Here is a 17,646-nt window from a genome sequence, read left to right as displayed (position 1 = left end):
AGCAAATCAACCCTGGGGCCTGCCTACATGTGTGACTCCTTCTGTGCCTTGACCTGGCACAAGGTGGGAGGGGCAGGGAGCATCAGAATCCTGGGGTGGGGGGTGAGGGGACCTGGGAGTTCAAAGCCAGAAAGGACCTTAGGCCACCAGGGATGCTCATCCCAGTGAGATGAGTCATCACCCAGGGCCACAAAGCAGCTAAGAAGCCCTTCTGTCCCACAGGGTCACACTCTGGGGTTGACTGACTTTGTTGTAATTCTGTGGCTGCACAACTCATGGAGAAGAAATCCTGCAGATAAACCAGCAGATCTTTATAGAGACTGTCCAAGGCAAAATCTGAGCACAAAGAGGTGCAAAACTGAGTCCCTTCCACAAGCTGGCAGGACGGTGGTGGGTGGCAAGGAAAGGAACATGAATCCATTCAATGATTCAAACCACAACCCTTCAACAAAATTGTACTGAATGCCTGCTGCGGGCCAGGCACGGTACTAGGCTCTGGGAATGGAGCAGCAAACCAACCAGAAACACACCCTGCCCTCCGAGGAACAGGCAGCTTTACGTGGAGGGCAATCTGCACAGCAGGAGGGGAAGCTATGTATCATTCCCAGTTTACACATGGGGAAACTGAAACGGAGGCCCAGAGGGGTCGAGGAAAATGCCCAAGGTCACACAGCTAGGAAGAGGCAAGTCTGGCATTTGACGCTAGGTCTGCGTGGCCCCCAGGCAGTACCACCCCTACCTGCAGCGTCCTGCTCCCTCAGGGGCTTCCAGCTGGGGAGGCAGAACAGGTGCACCAGGCAAAGAGGCCACACCGGGAGGCACCGGACTTGTTAGTGGGGGAATGGCTTACACACACCATGGACAGAGGCTGTGGGAGGCCGGGACAGGGGAGGTCGCTGAGCTGGAGGCAGGCTGGTCCACGAGCACAGAGAGGATGAGACAGGGCATAGGTAGGCAGATGGGTGGTGAGGGCACTCCTTTCAGAGGGAACTGGGAGGGAATGACTCACACCAGAGGCAGGCAAGTTACAGCTGTGCCCACAGGTGTGCTTCCCTGGAAACAGGCCAGCTGACAGAGTGTAAATTAGAGACCAGCAGGAGATGGGAGACCCGGCTCTGACGGGCCCTGAAGTCCCTGGGCTGAGGGTTGCCAGGTTTGGTTCTGGGGAAACCACTTGCCAGATGGTTCTACGCTGGCACCTGGGGCCTCTCTTTGGCTGTCCTCTCCTAATCTCTGAGGCCTGGGTTCCAGGTGGTTGACAGAGGGCTGGGGGCACGGGGGACCAGGACCAGTGGTGCCTGTTGGGACTAGAGGACCTCCGGCAGGGCAGCAGAGGAGGTGAGGGGAGAGCTCCAGCCCACAAGGGAGAGGGACCTGTGTGGCCCCGGAGGGGGCCAGGTCACCTCCAGCCGGGAGTATCCTGTCTTCGAACCGCCTCCTGGGCCTGGCTTATAGCCCTGAGTGGAGCAGGCTTGGGGTTCATCTCGGGCAGGAAGCGCCGCGCAGCCAAAAGAACCGCAGCGACCCGCTGCCACCGCCCAGAGAGCAAGCTGGCCCGACAGGAAGGCGGAGGGGCGGCCCCTGGTTTGGGATTTGTGGGTGTCGGGGCTGCATCTGCTCCAGCGTCAGAGCCTGGAGTGGGCGGAGGAGCCGGGCGGACCGCAGACAGACCCAGCTGGACCTCCGCCCCGGCCCTGGGCTGGGGGTGAGGGGTACTAAGGAGCCCTTTGAAGGAGGCGTGGGCGCGGGCAGCCTAGGTGAGCTTAAGGGGGCGGCAGCCTCAGCCGTCTGCGAAGTGGGGCTGGTGCCCGTCACCGGAACGCCTCCCCTGCACTCGAGAGGATGGGGACACCCCGGGGAGGACAGCCGTGGCCTCTAGGGGGCTCTTGAGAGAGCAGCCCCCGCTCCCCCCGGCGGGCGCGGGCCAGGTGGCTGCGCCCGGGCTGGGCTGCGCGGAGGAGGCGGCTTCCCCGGCCAGGGGCGGCGGCAGGGGCGGCCCCGGGATCACATGGGCGGAGGCAGGTCCCGGAGCCCCGGGCGGGCTCTCCCCAGAGTCGGGCAGACGGCGGCGGCGGCGGCGGCGGGAGCGGTGGCGTCTCCTCGCCTCCCTCCTTCCTTTTCCTTCCCTCCCGGGCCTGACCGCCCAGCCCGACAGGTGAGCGGGAGCCAGGTGAGCGCGCCCACCTGCGCGCCGTCCTCACGGCCGGCGGCCTCCCTGGCCCCGGGCACCGTCCCGGCTCTGCGTGCCCGCGGCCCCCTTGGCGCCCGGACCTCTCCTCCGCTCCCCGCCGCTCCCCGCAGCCTCGCTTGCGGCCGGCGCCCCCCGCCAGCTGGGCTTTCCCGTCCCGGGCGCTCCTCCTCCAGCCCCCGGCCCGCAGGTATTTTGGCCTCGGAGCTTAGAAGGCGCCGGAACCGGGCGAGCCGGGCCGACGGGCTGCGCACCTCCCGGCGGCCCCCGGCGCGGAGTCCACTGGCCGGCTCAAAGGTCTGGGAATCTGAGGCATCTGCGAGCCGCCAGCGCAGATCTGGGGCCTGCGGCAGGGACAAGGCTGGGCCTGGGCAAAAGGGGAAGCCAAAGGGCCGGGAAGAGGGCAGACAACCCCGCTCGCCCAGGTGGGCGCCCCTTCCCCAGGCTCCTAAACTCGGGAAGTGTCCCCAGTGTCCCTGACTGAGTCCAGTACCACTTGTAGTAGCTGGGCCTCCTGAGGGGCGGCCCCAGAGTGGGTGCCGGGTAGGGTGGTGGCCCAGCCTGGCACTGCAGCTTCCTGCCTGGGTTGGCTCCTGACTCCAGAACGAGAGGTTCAGGAAATCCTATAAGGGCCTAGTCCACAGGGACATTCCCGTGCGCAGCAGAGGGGCAGTGGATGGGGGGCCTGTGGCCCTGGCTCGCAGGCAGCATCAGTCAGCTCGCCCTGCTGGCCAGCACTCTGGGGTGGGTGTGCCCAGCTTGGCAGATAAGACTGGCCTTCTTGCTGGAGCTGTTCAGAGAGCAGCAGGCCCCTGGGGGAGGTGGGAAGCCCAGTCTCCCTGGCCTGGACCACATCACCAGGGGGTCGGGCGGGCAGTCAGGAGGCCCTTTGGAAGACCCTGGCCTCACTCAGCCAGATGCTCTCCCCACAACCAGCCAACTACTTGAAAGACTGTGACAGTGCCACCCTCTTCTGTGCTGTCACTTTTGTTCCCACAGCGCTGCCCTCCCCCAGAGCAGAGAGGAAGTACCTTGTGCTGTCGGTTTTGGGGACAGGAAGCAAGCACTAGTGGGACTTAGCCCTGATGGTGGAGGAGGGGACAGGGAGGAAATGCTGACATCTACCACCTGCCAGCCTTGCCGGTCCCTTGTTCTCAGCAAGCTCCTGTCTAGCACCCCGACAACCTGCCTCCAGGGAGCCACTCTGCTGAAGACGGAAAGGGGGAACTCAGAGTCCTGACTTCCCAGGGTGGGGGGAAGTGAAACTGGGGCATGCGGGAGGGAGTCACTTCCTCTACCCTCCTCCACACCCCCTCCAGCCCCTGACTGGCTGCTCCAAGGACCTGTCACCCCCTTCTCTTGCCACCTCACAGCATCCCTTGGGGAGCAAGGGGCAGGCTCCATCTCTCCATGCTTTCTTCATCAGGTATGGCGCTGACAGTGGATGTGGTGGGGCCAGCGCCCTGGGGCTTCCGCATCTCCGGGGGCAGGGATTTCCACACGCCTATCATAGTGACCAAGGTAAGGGCTAGTTCTGGGAGATCGGGAGGTACCTCCAAAGTCAGGGTCTGCCCTGTCCACCGAGGCCTCACAGACACCTTTCTCTTTTTTTGTTCTGAAACAGAGGCCTGCTTCTGGGTTGGTTGGCTGGGGGAGGGCTGGGGCCCCGTTACCATCGGGATGTGGTGGCCACTTCAGGAACAGGCTTCTAGGGAGTGAAAGGGAGCTGGGCCAAGTGCAGGGCCTGCTCATTTCTCCTGGGTCACCAACCCCATACCTGCTGGCAGCCATTTTGGGTGGATACTAAAACAGGAGCTCTGAGCTCTTGGCACCTTGCCCTTGACCCAGGCCCAGGCCGGAGTGTTCATACAGGGGGCCTGCCCGCAGGCAGCACCTGCATGATTTGATTTGCATGGGCAGGGCTCTCTGTCCAAAAGTGTTTCCAAGCACAGTTCCTGAAATTCTGTCATTTCACATTCTTTGAGAGGCACCGTTGGAATGCCAGTGCTGGGGTCGGGGGCAGGGGGGCCAACACTCCAGCTTTTGGAGGGGATTAACTGATTAGCTGGGTGGACACCAGTGGGCAGGGAGAGAGATGTTGAAGGGGGGGGGGGGTGGCAGGCCAGCCTGGTTCAGACCAGCTTCTGTGTTTCTTGGGCAGGACAGGGAAATCTCTTCTCCTCCATCCTTACCGAGTGTCACCTCTGACTGCCTGATTCTCCTCCCCTACAGGTAACCGAGAGGGGCAAGGCTGAGGCTGCTGACCTCCGGCCTGGTGACATTATTGTAGCCATCAATGGGGAGAGTGCAGAGGGCATGCTTCATGCCGAGGCCCAGAGCAAGATCCGCCAGAGCCCCTCACCCCTGAGGCTGCAGCTGGACCGGTAGGCCCTCCACCTCTGCTGGGCCTGCCAGCATTCTTCTGCCCTCTGCCAGCCCACTGCACAGTGGCCACTCACCTCCGGCCCTTGGCCTCAACCTGGCCTTCCCAGCCCTTATGGCTTGTCTGTGAGAAGGTCCTGGGCTCTGGGGTTGCAGCAGGGTGGGCTGTGCCCAGCTGGGCGTGCTGTCACTGGCAGGGCAGGCTGGCATCAGCCACCTGGACTCCCGAGTTTGACTGGTTCCCAAGTGTGTGGGGTACAGGGCGTGGACATGAAGTGGGCTGAAGAGGAGAAAGGTGTGCGTAAGGCTGGGTCTCCAGAGCTCCTGCCTCCAAGAGGAGAGGGGAGGGCCTTTGTTCAGATCCTGGAGGGGGTGAGGAGTCTGGGGGCTCACTTCCCACAGAGCCCCTCCATTGCTCCCCATTGCCTGTCGGGGCCCTGCTGGTGGAGGCCGATTCCCAAGCTCCTGAGGCTTCAGCCTGGAGGTCTGGGTCGGGAGGGGGACAGGTGGCTCCCCGGGGTGGGGCATCCCAGTGAGTCACAAGACTGGAATGCTGGGAGATCCCCCAGCCAGGAGAGCCCGCTGGGCGGGGGCTTGAACCTGAGCTGAGTACCTCCTGCACTTACGCCCCGCCCCCACAGCCAGCCTCCCTCTGGGCCTGGGCTCCAGGCCCTCACCTCAGCCCCACCGCCCCACAGTGCTGCAGAAGCTGGCTCCTACGACGCTCAGGTGCTCTCGCAGCCCCCGCCCCTTCAGTGACTGCCTCATGCCACTCAGGCTCATGAGTGTTTGCAGGAGTGGGACCCAGAGGAGGAGGGTGGAGAATAGCTCATGGCATCTGGGAAGGGGACCAAAACCTACAAGAAGCTGCAGAGTGGGGCGGGGGAGGGGCAGGGAGCTGCTGACACCGTCACTCCCTCTCAGGTCCCTCTTGAAGGGACGCAGCCCCATCAGGGAGGCGGGCTTGGCGTAGTACCCCCAGGCCTCTGGCTCCACATTGGGCAGGTCAAGGCTCCCCATCTCCTTGCTTTTGCCCAAACTCCTCCTAACCTCCTAGAACTGCACTCCCAGGAGACCTCTCAGGCACTCAGAAGTCCCAGGCAGGAAGCAGGGCTCTGGGCGGGAGGAGCCAAAGCTTAAGCTCCCCTCACTCTGGCCCCACACTCTCCCCTGGGAGGCTGTGGCTGGCGTGGTATGTGGTGTCTGAGGTTTCTGCTGACCTCTCTGGAAGTGGCCAGACACCCAGGAATGGTGTAGTGGGTATGGGACACGGTGGGCTCATTCCTCACCCTCAGCCAGCTCCCAGCCCTCCAGTGGCCTCCTGTTTAGGCTCCAGCCAGGTTCTACTGGGAAGGGCTTTGGAGGAGGGTCCCTGGGGGGCAGGGGAGGAAGAACCTTGGTGATGGGGTGGGGGAGCTGGGCCACCTCCTTCTCCAGGTCCTTCAGGAAGGGGACTGTCTCCACCCCTTGTTTTATGGGGGAGAGGTCTTCAGAAGGGGCAGGGAGTGAATCTCTCAGAGGTATTTCCACTGTCAGCAGCGGAGCTGGTGGGGACAGGCCTCTGGCTGGGGACAGGGTCAGCTGGCCCAGCCATTGTCGGTCTTTAGGAATTTGGGCAATTTCTGGGCTTCAGTTTCTCCAGGAGTGAAAGATAAAGGATTATTTATACCTCATCAGCAACCTCCAGCCAAACTGGCCTATAAACTGGTGCTGACCAGTGAAAGAGTGGACAAAATGCAAAAAAAGAAAAGAAAAGAAAGGCGAGGCAGGGGTAGGGGTGATAATGTGAGAAGTTTTTAATAAAACTGAATTTATTGAACTTTTTGCTGAAATTACATCCTTTCTCTTTCTTGGTTCTACACTGTCCTTTTCTTTTTTTAAGAAATGATGGTGGCTGTTGATGATAGTTGTTTGTTGTGAATTTGGCAAAGTTAAAAGTTGGCTGCTTGATGTCTGCATGTTTTGAACTTTTTCCTAATCTTAAGACCCCAGTGTGGGGACAGCTGGGATCTGCATCTTGATGGGGTTCCAGGACCCCGGTGACCCTCGCCTCCCTCTGTCCTCTCCTCAGGTCCCAGGCTGCCTCTCCCGGGCAGACCAATGGGGAAAGCTCCGTGGAGGTGCTGGCCACTCGCTTCCAGGTAGGATGTGCCTCCTGCTGGGAGCGCCACGGGAGTAGTGAGGTGGGGCCTGAGGGGCAAGGACTGGGGGAGGTCCCCTCCCCAGCTCTTCCTGGCCCCTCTCTCCACAGGGCCCCAGGAGAACGCACATAGACAGCCAGTCCTCCCTGCGGTCACCTTGCTCCAGCCCGGCCTCCCTCAGCCCCCGGCCAGGCAGCCCCTTCTCTACCCTGCCCACCAGCAGCCCACACGCCCTCACTGGAGAGGCTGTGACCAGTCACAGGTGAGCGCAGGGAGTGGACGCCCTGGCCACCAAGTTCAGGCCCAGCCTCAAAGCCTCTGTAGCTGGGTTTAGGGGGCCCCGGGGGTCACTTGTGTTTCCTTGGGGCAGTCGAAGGGGGCCCTGGCACACGTCCTTCTCCCCACTTCAGTTTCCAGAGCCTGACCCACTCCCCGGGACTCGCTGCTGAGGACCACTTGTCCTATGGGGGTCGCCCCGGAAGCCGACAGGTAAGGGTTCCTCCAGGAAGGAAAGAGCCTCCGACGTGGCCAGTTGCTAGTGGTGCCCGTGGGGCTGCAGGAGGCTGCTCCCACCTGGGCAGCCAGCACCTTGGTCTCCTAGCAACGGGCACGCTCCTCTCCTGAGCCCGGAGGCCATCAGTCCGTTGGTGGGTCAGCCTCGCAGCACCAGCCCAGCCTGGCCAGTCCCAGGTGGCCTTCTACCTCTCACACCCCCACTCGCCGCCGCCTCCCCCTTGCTGCTGGCTTCCTCCCTTCCCAAGTGTTTCTCTTGGGCCAGGACCGAAATAGTTTTGCTGCTGTTGTTGGGATTATTCCCTTTGGCTCTGACTGCATCTCTTGAACACATTCCGCCCCATTCCAAGCCCCATGCCCGCCCCCAACTCCCATCCCCCATGCCCCATCTTCCTCTTCTGACTCAGCCCCAGAACCACCAGCGGGCCTGTGGTTCTGCTTCCAGCTGCGCTTGGCTTACTCTCTGTCTGCCCCTCCTCCCTGCCCTTTCCCCTGGACCCCCTGCCAGGTCCCACTGTCCACGAGTGACAGCCCTTTGGTGGTGTTTCTCTTCGCTAAGGGCGGGGGTGGGGAGGTGAGGGAGTGAGGCAGCCCACAGTCCTGGGTCACAGCTGCTGGGGGCAGAGTTAGTGGGGGCATGTCCAGCCTTTGGGGTGAAAGGGATGTGGCCCAGCTGCTGGAATCCTACCTCGGGTTGAGTCTGCATTCCAGAAAGCAGAGCCTTTGGAGATGTCTGGGGGACGGTACTGGAAACTGGGGGCTCTGGAGAAGGAAGGAGCCGGGTCCTCTGGGGGCTGCATAATAGGGGCTCCCTGGTGACCTGCTGCAGTGTAGGGGGCCCCCAGTGGCCCTCCAGGCAATGAGGGCATAGAGATGCATGTATTCCATGAGATCCAGTATTTAAAGAATTTAAAATGTAGTTGTAGAGATAAAATAAACATGCGAAACAATTTGGAACAATTAAGCACCGAACAGCAGTATGGTCTTAATTATAAAAGCAGGAGGCGTTCTGGGAGGGGACAGATGAGTGTGGGCTGGGGTGGCCTGGGGAGGCTTCGGCAGGAATTTTGCTGGATGTCAGAGGTAGGGTAGGGTAGGTTTTAGATCAGAGAACACCGAGCGCTGGAGATGGGAAAGCCATGGTTCTAGCAAGACCTGGCATGTTTGAGCCTGGGGGCCTTCTCTGGGAGAGCTCTGGGCTGAGGTCAGCTGGGAAGAACTTGGTCCACCCTGGCCTCCTCCCACCCGGTGTCTGAAACCGGGGCAAAGGGGAGAGGCGGGTGGTACTGGGAGTGGCTCTCAAACCAGCAGCAGAACCTTGGAACTTGTTAGAAATGCGTATTTTCAGGCCCCAGCCTAGACTTACTGAATCAGACACAGGGGTATGGGGCTGGGGTGGGGACTCCAATCTGAGTTTTAAGAAGCCCTCAGGGATCCGCTGCACACAAAGATTGGAGGACCACCCACACGGTGCAAAGAGGAGTCCTGGGCAGGGTGGCAGGGAGGTCTGGGTTAGTCCCACCTCTGCTGTGTCACTTTGGATCAGGCCCCCTTCCACTCTCTGGGCCTCAGGGTCAGACTCGATGCCCTGAATTCCCTTCTTTGACCCTGAGGCCTGTGGTCATTCCTGCAATATTGATGGAGTGGCTGTTTTGTGTCAAGCACCCTCCTAGGCTCTGGGGACGCATTGGTGGAAACACAGAGAAATTCCTAACCCAGGGAAGCTTGCATTCTGGCCTACAAACGAGGCTGTGGTCAGATGGTTTCGGAGTCACGGAGTTCCAAGCTCCCTCTTGGGAGTCAGTGCGCACGTGAGCCCCTTAAAGGCTCTACAAAGTCCTGTGAGAAAGAAATGCATTTAATTTTATTCATTTCCTAAACTTGTTTAACTGCAGAATTTCTCCTGGCATTCCCCCCTCCCCTGCCACTCCCTTATTAGCATCCTCCAAACACATTTTGAGAGGTGTTGGCTAGAGATGAGTTCTTGATGGGCAAGTGAGCAGCTTTTCTGGACCTGCAGATGAAAGGTCGCTTCCGTGTGAAGGCAGGTGTCCCTATGTGACTGGGAGGGAGGCAGGAGGGAGTAGGGGAGGGAGGAAGCGGGAAGAGGAAGCGGGAAGATGCAGCTGCTCCCAGTAAGGGAGTTACTGGGGCGGGTGAGGTGGTCTGGCAGGAGGAAGGGGGCAGGGTGCCCCCGGCCCAGGCTGCTGCTGGCTTCTGAGCTGGCCAAAGCTACATGGAGCCCAAGGCATGGGACACCACCAGTCCTTACCGTGCCCTTCTGGAAACTGGAAGTTGCCCACTCCAGGCAGGCACACAGCTTGATGAGCAGATGAGAAGTGAAAACGGCCCCTCTCCCTTTGGCTGGCATGAGGAGGTACTTGCGAAGGGAGCCGGGGTGGATTTCAGCCCTCGTGCAGGGCACATGCTGGTCTAGGACAGTGAGATGGGACATTGTTCTTAAGGACCTGGTGCTGGCTGTCCTTCCTGAGGCAACCATCTCACCATCAGTTGACTGCGTGGCACTGGCCAGGCACCAAGCCGTGGACTCCAGCCCTGCCTCTCACTCCCTGCGTGGCTTGGACTAGTCGCTTTGCCCTGCTGACCCTTAGTCTCCTTACCTGTAGAAGCCCGAGAGCGGAAGAATGCAGGCTGGTGCAAGAGGGCCAGTGGGGTAAGGGTCTAGGGCTGTTTTCTTAAGACTCTGAAGTTTCTGTTTTAAGCTTAAGAATGTTTTCCTGCTTGACCCTAATTCACCCCCAACTCAAGTTTTAAAATAGAGGGCATTTGGCTTTTCTGGAAGCTGTGCCCTCAGCCCGGTGCACCGTGGCCGTCCTGATTGTCTCTGAGGCTCTCCTTCCCCTGCGGATGCCAAGAGAGAGGAAGCGGACCAGGGGAGGGTGCAGAGGTGCGGGCCAGAAAGCAGAGTGAATGGTGAGGCTGAAGGCAAGCTTTCCAGGTGGACAGCGGGTGTAAGAGCCCGAGGTGGACGGTGTGCACCCGACAGGGGGCCCTGCTGCTGGGCTGTGGACCCAGAAAGGACCTGGCTCCCCCAGGCTCCGTGGGGCAGGATCAGACCTCCCAGGGCGGCCGGGAGAAGCTGGTCAGCCCAGACCCTGGCCGTTTCTGGGAAGGGACCAGCTCTGACTTCAGGAGGGATCTTGGCCCTTTATGTTTCCTTTCCCTCTCAGCACAACGGTCAGCTTACTTTGTCTCTGCTTGTTGTGCCCATCAGGCCCCAGTGTTCAACATCTTTGCAAACACATGGCGTGAGACGGCAGAGGAACACGCCTGGTGGCCCTGCGCACTGGTCCACATTCTGCCCCTTGCCCGATCCACTTAGGGCAGAACCCTCACCCTTCCAGAGCCCCGGATTGGCCTCCCTTCCTGCTGGGACCGAGCAGGAGCAGTTGCAGGCAGTTGATGGCTCCCTGGCTCTGTGGGCAGGGTGGGGGTGATGGCCCCTCACAGGGGGCCTGCTGGTCAGCGAGGGCTGGGGGCCCTCTGCTGTTGGGTCTGGGGAACAGCCGGGCTTGGCAGCCCAGAAGGGTGTGCTGGCCAAAGGCCCCACCGCTGACTCCTCCCCTGGTGCCTCTCCTTCCCGAAGGCCGGCCTCGGCCCCGCTGGCGACTCGGCTGTGCTGGTGCTGCCGCCACCGCCACTGCCTTCCCCAGGTCCCCGTTCTTCCAGCCCCAGGCTCAGGTACCAGTGGTTCTGGCAGGGTCGGGGTGGGATCTTGGTGGGCCTGGAGACAGACAGGCTTCCTGGAGGGGGAGGGGGGCTCCCAGCTCTCTAAGCCCAGATGGCTTTCCTCTGGTCTCCAGAACCCCCCACCCCACCCTGGGACACTCTTTCTCTGCCTTCATGCTTGTCCTAACCCCCGGGAACGGGGCTCTCACTCCTGACTGCCTCCTTCCCACCCCCGCAGTGTGGCCTCTGAAGGGGAAAGCCATCTCCTAAGAGAGGACTCAGAAGTCTTCAAGATGCTGCAGGAAAATCGTGAGGCGCGGCTGCCCCCCCGGCAGTCCAGCTCCTTTCGGCTATTGCAGGAGGCCCTGGAGGCTGAAGAGAGAGGTGAGACCCCGGGGGCTTGGATGGGGAAGAAAGTTCCCCCAGGACACCCCAGAACACTGACCTACGTCCCCCGAGGACACACCGGGAACCCTGCCATGTTATTAAATTAGTAGTTAAGTGCTCATCCTGGGAGCAGGTACTGACTTGTAGAAGCCACAGTCCCTGTGCTAAGGGAGCTTACAGTCTGGTAGGGGTGACCAGGGGTGCCCCCAGAGGTACCGCCTCGGATCAGGAAAGTGGCAGGGGAACGATGGTGGGCGGTGGGGACTGGGTCTCCAAGGAGGGCTTCATGGAGGAAGAAGGTCTGACTTGGCCCTAGGAAGAAAGATCAAGACTTTAACAGTCAGCCTGAAGACAGTGGCAGGGAGCAGTGTGGAATGCGGAGGCTGGAGCCAGAGGGCTTTGGGTGTGGGAGCAAGAGAGCCGTGGGACCTGGCTGCTTGGAGGGTGGCCTTGGAGGTTAAGTCCCGGCTGTGAGGCCTCCCGTGCCAGGCTGAGGAGTGTCCCAACCCAGGAGGGCTGGTTAAATAGCGCCAGAAGGTGTGTGATGTACCGAAGTGAGCAATAGAGAGATGGGTTCCTGCCAGCTGTTAAGCTGTTCACTCGACAGATGCTGGCTGACCCGTCTGGTGGACCAGACGTGTGCAATGTGGCGATCAAAGTGGGGCAGGACCCACGTCTGCCCCGAGGAACTCTGTATTGGGGCAGAGTACTGCCCAGCCCCCAAGAAAGTAGATGGTGCTACAGTACGGAGTTTGTGTGTGTGTGTGTGTGTGTGTGTGTGTGTGTGTGTGTGTGTGTGTGTGTGTCTTGGTGTGGGGTGGGGGCACCGCCCTCGCCCAGGGAAGAGATGAGAAGGCCTGGCCTGGGCAGTGGTTCCTGGGAGAGAGAGGCTGGGACAGTCAGAATTATCTGATTGGCAGCATCACCAGCACCAGGTGGCTGCAACTCTGATGGTTAGCTCCCGGGGGTGTTCGCAAAGGTAAGGGAGACAGGGTGGAAGGTCTGGTGCAAATCTTGTCCATCATGACAAGGCCTCAGCAGGCCCTGGGAGGGGTCAGGGAGGGAAGGAGGGGAGCACAGACGGGTGGTGACTTCACCACTGGAGTTTCCGCGTCCTTGGCGGTGAGACAGGGACCAAACCTTCATCTTAGCGTCTTTTGAAGGCTCAGGTGCAATAATGCACATAAAAGCCCTCTGAAAACCGTGCAGAGGTCTTGCGGTGCTGTTATTACCTATTATTACCGTCTAGTAACATCACCATGACTGGATCATGGGAGCGGAAATGCCTGCGTGGCCTGACGTGCTGGGCACTGAGCAGACACTGCTCGGGTTGTCTGAGCTCGGGCTGACTCGGCCTCCACCGTGTGTCCTGCACTTGACCGGCCTCAGCCAAGGATCTGGCGCGATCACTTCCTTCCTGCATTACCCACTCTCACACCCGGGGTTACTTTAGAGGTCCGCTTGGAAATGCGCCTTTGACACCGGGAGTCTGCGGAACTATGTTGGGGGAGGTGGAATGGGCTTGAAAAATACAGCCTGGGTGCTGGACAAGCTCTGACATGTCTGTCACCCCTGCCCCGCCCCCAGGTGGCATGCCTGCCTTCGTGCCCAGCTCACTGAGTCCCCAGTCCGCCCTGCCCACCTCCAGGGCCCTGGCCACCCCACCCAAGCTCCACACGTGTGAGAAGTGCAGCGCCAGCATCGCGTGAGTGTTGGTGGCCTGGGAGGCGGTGCCCACCCTGCAGGGTCGGGGGCAGGGCCCAGGATGCGCCCAGGAGGGGCCTGTGTGGACCGATTAGCCAGGAACCTGGGGGCAGCATCGCCACAGTGGATTTGTGATGGGCCACAGGGGTTATCTCAGCCTTCTTACATGCCTGTGCTGGCTTCTTCCTGCTGCATCGCCTCCTCCTGGATTTCTAACCCCTCCTCCCTGGAGGAGGTGGAAATGCTATTGCTTCTAATTTCTCTCCAACAATCTCAGAGCCTCTGGAGATCTGCCTCTGGATGAGGTACCTCCTCCTGGAAAATCTTGCTCTTACCCCGCCCCCCCCCAACCACTGCCGAACAGGATTAATTTTCCAGAGGTAGGTCCATTTTCTCAGTGGGTGGCATCATAATGCAGCCACGGTCTTTGGAAAATTGAATACCGCCCACGCCTCCCCCCACCCCCCAATGAATTTCTTACATGCAGTGTTGAGGATCAGATGACTCACTTTAGGCAAATCCTTAGCCTCTGTGGGACTCAGTGTTTCATCTGCAGAATGGGACACTGTCCACCGCTGCTGTGCAGACTCAAGGAAGGGGTCCTGGATGGTGGTTCTCAAAGAGCAGAGGGATTGCTAGAGGGATAGCAGGGCTGCACCTCCAGAGTTTCCTCTGCAGGAGGTCCCTGGCCCCAGAATCTGCATTCCCGGTTCGTCCCCAGGTGATGCAATGCTGTGGGTCCTGGCACCTGGGACCACACTTTGCTCCATTCCAGAAGATGCAGGATGGTGCTTGTGTGCCTGTGTAGTGGGGAGGAATGACTTTGTTTTGATTGGGGTTCCAGAGCCGGGGGTGCTTGTTAAAGCAAGATTGCCGAAGGCAGGCTTGGGGAGTTGAGTATCTGAGATTTGGGGAGCTTCCTGGGTCCTGACTCTGGGCTGGGAATCAGGGTCCCTGAGAATGGGAGTGGTGGCATTGTGCCTGGTGTTCTCATCCCTCCCTCCTGTCCGCCCAAGGCTGATGGCTCTCCCCTTTCTGTCCCCGCAGGAATCAGGCTGTGCGCATCCAGGAGGGGCGGTACCGCCATCCCGGCTGCTACACCTGCGCCGACTGTGGGCTGAACCTGAAGATGCGCGGGCACTTTTGGGTGGGGGATGAGCTGTACTGTGAGAAGCACGCCCGCCAGCGCTACTCCACACCCCTGACCCTCAGCTCCCAGGCCTGAGTGCCCGCCCTCCACTCTGCGGGCACCTCCACGCCAGGGCTGTGCAGTTGGCATGGGAAGGCGATGGGGGTTGGTGGGTTCCCTTCCTCCTCGCTGGGACAAGGACCTGCCTGTGCTGTGCCTCTGCTTGGATACTCTCACTTCCTTCCCCCTGCTGGACAGGCTCTGCACCGAAGTCTGAAGTGGGCACTGCATTGGGCGTCTTTGTGCCATAGGGGTTGAGCAGGTTGTTAGGTGGAGATAAATATCTAGGAGAGGGGTGGGCCAGACGCTCCAGGTATTCACTGTGTAAAGTTTTCAACATAGGAGCACTATAAATATATACTAAGCATGGACAAAATAAAGTAGGTGCCCCTCTTTTCTCTCCTCCCCTGACCCAGCTCCTGGGGATGAGCCTCTTCCCTACCACTGGGTAGAGTCTTTATATAGGTAATTTTTTCCTCTTGATTCCCCCTGCCTCAAACTCCCTGCCCTACCAGATGCTTCACCAGGTGACATCCCCTACCGAAGGGGCTTGCTCCTTTATTTAGACATTTATTATTTTTTCTAATGGAGGCACTGGGGATTGAACCCAGGACCTTGCGCATGTTAAGCACACACTCTACCACTGAGCTCTTCCCGGGCCTTTTTGTAAAGATACCTGTTCTGTTGGGATGGTCCCTGGTAGAGGGAGCCTGGAGAGGGACAGGGATGCTACAGGGCCGGCAGTAAACAGGAGGCAGGCTCGGAGCCCCCTTCTGTCCAGGCCCGTCTCGGGGAGACAGTCATGCTCCGCAGGCACCAGCTGGGCTGGCGTGATGTGCCCCTCACTCTACCAGGTGTGGATGCTACCAGGACCCCTGCTGCCTTACCCAGAGGAGCTGGGTGGGCAGGAGAGGAGGCCACATCTGGACGACTTCCTGTACTCACCTGAGGCTGTCTGCACCCATTTGAGAAAGATCACCCCCAGAAATAACCTTGGACAGGGTTGCAAGTTAGCCTTGCCTGGGAGGGCCAACCCAGCAGTGCACCCTCCCTGAGGACCACCACCCACCATGGGCCTCGCCTCCAAGCCGGGGATGGTCTGCCTGCCCCTTCCCTGGGAGCTCCAGCTGACTTCATTGGTGGCAGTGGCCCCCTGCCAGATTTTTGGCTTGATTCACCCATAATCCCCAGTCCTAATCCCAGAGGCCATGTCAGAAAGGGGAATGGGTGCTGCTGGGGGCCCGAGACCCACCCTGTCCCCCAGTCAGCCTGAGGGAAAGATCAAAGCTGGGCTTCAGTGGGTGACTTTGTGATGTCTATTTTTGGAAGGAATCTTGGTGGAGACTGTGTGCTGCCTCCTCAGGCACCAGGACATAATTTACACCTTGATGTAATTGTTTCACCTTTTGCCTGAATGGCTGCCTTTATTTTCATAGGAAAGATCAAGGGTGTCTGGTTCAGGAGCTGTCAGGTCAGAAAGTCTGGTCCCAAGTGGGATGGGCTCCTTGGCGCCACCTAGTGTTAGGCATAGCCTTTGGCGGGGAGAATGCTCACAAAAGGGGATTGATTCACCCCTACTTAAATTCGTGGGTCCTGGCACAGTGGAAGTAGAGAGAGCACTTTTCTTTCTTCCTAAAGACACTAGTCACCTGGCAGTGACTGAGCTGGCATGAGTGAAATAAAGCTACATGGTAGCGAGCACAAAGAGCTTGTGTGGAACACACAGGAGCGTCCTGAGAGTTCAGAGCAGGGGCCGTGGGTGTGAGAGGATGAACAAGACATGGACAGATGCAGGAGAGAAATGCAGAGTGAGGGGGTGAGTGCAAGTGGGGTGCTCAGTTTAGGGCAGCAGCTGAAGGGGAAACTGAGATAAGATTGGAAAGGAAGATGGGAGCCTTGAATGCTGGAAGATATGGTTTGAACTTCACCTTGAAGTTCTGGGGACACTTTGAAAATTTTCAGCAGGGAAGTGACAGGTTGAAAAAGGGTGGGCTGGAATATTGATACAGTCAGATCCCCACCTGTAATAACCATGCAGGCCGAGCAGTGCTCTAAGGAATGGAGAACAAATGGGGAGTGGACACATGTGAAACAGGCAGGCCAGTGAGTTGTTGAATGCCTTTCCATGGCTGGATGAGTTCAAGGTAAAATCCACCTCTCTAATTGTGGCAGCCAGCTCTCCTCCCTGGGGCCCGAGGGTTTCAACATCAGAGCTCTTTGCAGCCAGCCCCAGCTTGGGGGCGAACTTCTTCCACTTCTTCCGAAGCTGGGGTTATTAGGCTGAGGATGGAAAAAAGAGCCTGAGTCCTGGATTTCTGGCTTACCCTGGGGTGTTTTTGACCCCCATCCCCAGAGGCAGCCTTCCAGCCACAAGGGAGGTCCCCACAGCTTCCAGCCATCTTAGTCTGGCAGGAGCTGCCCCAGGCTCTAGGATTTACCCTTCCTCCCATGATGCTTAGCTCGGTGCTGAGCTTGCAGGAAATGTGCTTCCTGAAGCTGGGACTTCCCCATGGAGGCTGAGAGCAGTGGGCATCCCTGGCCTCAGCCTGAGGGGTGACTTTGCTGGGGCTGCCGTGTGTCTCAGGAACTCACAGCAGCCGCTCCCTCCTTGAGTACGCAGTGAGCGGGACAGCTGTGTGGCCCCTTCTATTCCTCAAAGGAAGATGGTTCTCCTCCAGTGGAAGGCAGGATGAAGAAGGGACTGCAGAGGGGGTCATGCAGGCCACAGGACCCTCTGGGCAGTGAAGACCTGGCCTAGCTCTGGGCACGGGGCTGCCAGTCAGGGCAGCAGAAGGTAAATGAGAGGGCAGCATGTAGCCCCTGGCAAGGGGGATCCCAGTCACTGGAGGGCTCCAGCATATCTGCACACGGAGGGGTAGTGGCCCAGAGGGGAGTGTGCGTTGTGTATGTGTGTGGTTTGAGCCCACACTGAGCCTCATGCTGAGACGCCGCATTCCTGCTGGCCGGGCTTCCTGCTCCAGATGCCTTCCTGCCCCAGAGTCACCACGGAGACTGCTTGGAATCTGGCCCCACATTCTCCAAATTCAGGACAAGATCTGGCAAAGTCTCCCTCCCTTTACCTCCCACCCTCTCACTTTGTAGGGAGGAAGCCACCTGACCGGCCAGCCCTCCTCCCCTCCTCTCCGGAGAGGCCCAGGGTGGGATCTGCAGGGCCTGTCGGATTTGAATAAAGCAATTTCTCCTGGCGGGGCAATCTCGGTTTCCCTCTCTGTACCTGGGAAAGGGGAATGGGGTGGGGGGTGCTGTCCAGGAGAATAGGGTTGGGAGAGGGGCAAACCAGAGGACCCTTGGCTAGGAGGGAAGGGCTTGGCCTGAAAATCAAGGTGTTAAGAGATGGCTGGTAATTCAGGCACTTGGCTCATTCTTCCCCAGTCTTGGCTGTAGGCCTCAGTTTCCCCATCTTATAAAGTTAGAATCTTGCTTCTAAGGAT

The 17,646-nt window shown here is 59.4% G+C and overlaps 1 protein-coding gene across 4 annotated transcripts; it reads left to right on the top strand.

Moving 5' to 3' along the window:
* Positions 1-1,608: 1,608 nt before the first annotated feature.
* On the top strand, positions 1,609-17,400 carry PDLIM2 (PDZ and LIM domain 2). 4 transcript variants are annotated; one of them, XM_032470931.1, is made up of 10 exons: positions 1,609-1,757; positions 3,615-3,709; positions 4,421-4,572; positions 6,642-6,711; positions 6,822-6,973; positions 7,122-7,200; positions 10,832-10,926; positions 11,153-11,298; positions 12,889-13,006; positions 14,053-17,400. In XM_032470931.1, exons 2-10 carry the CDS (start codon positions 3,617-3,619, stop codon positions 14,228-14,230), a joined length of 1,083 nt encoding a protein of 360 aa, XP_032326822.1. In that variant the 5' UTR covers positions 1,609-1,757; positions 3,615-3,616; the 3' UTR covers positions 14,231-17,400. The 4 variants fall into 4 exon arrangements, with proteins under 4 accessions (XP_032326822.1, XP_032326820.1, XP_032326819.1 ...); XM_032470929.1 differs by lacking the exon at positions 1,609-1,757 and adding an exon at positions 1,942-2,170; XM_032470928.1 differs by lacking the exon at positions 1,609-1,757 and adding an exon at positions 1,943-2,155.
* The last annotated feature ends 246 nt before the right edge of the window (positions 17,401-17,646 follow it).

The sequence above is a fragment of the Camelus ferus genome, chromosome 31, assembly GCF_009834535.1.
Source record: "Camelus ferus isolate YT-003-E chromosome 31, BCGSAC_Cfer_1.0, whole genome shotgun sequence".
Taxonomy (NCBI): domain Eukaryota; kingdom Metazoa; phylum Chordata; class Mammalia; order Artiodactyla; family Camelidae; genus Camelus; species Camelus ferus.
This window is presented reverse-complemented; position numbering and strand designations above follow the sequence as displayed.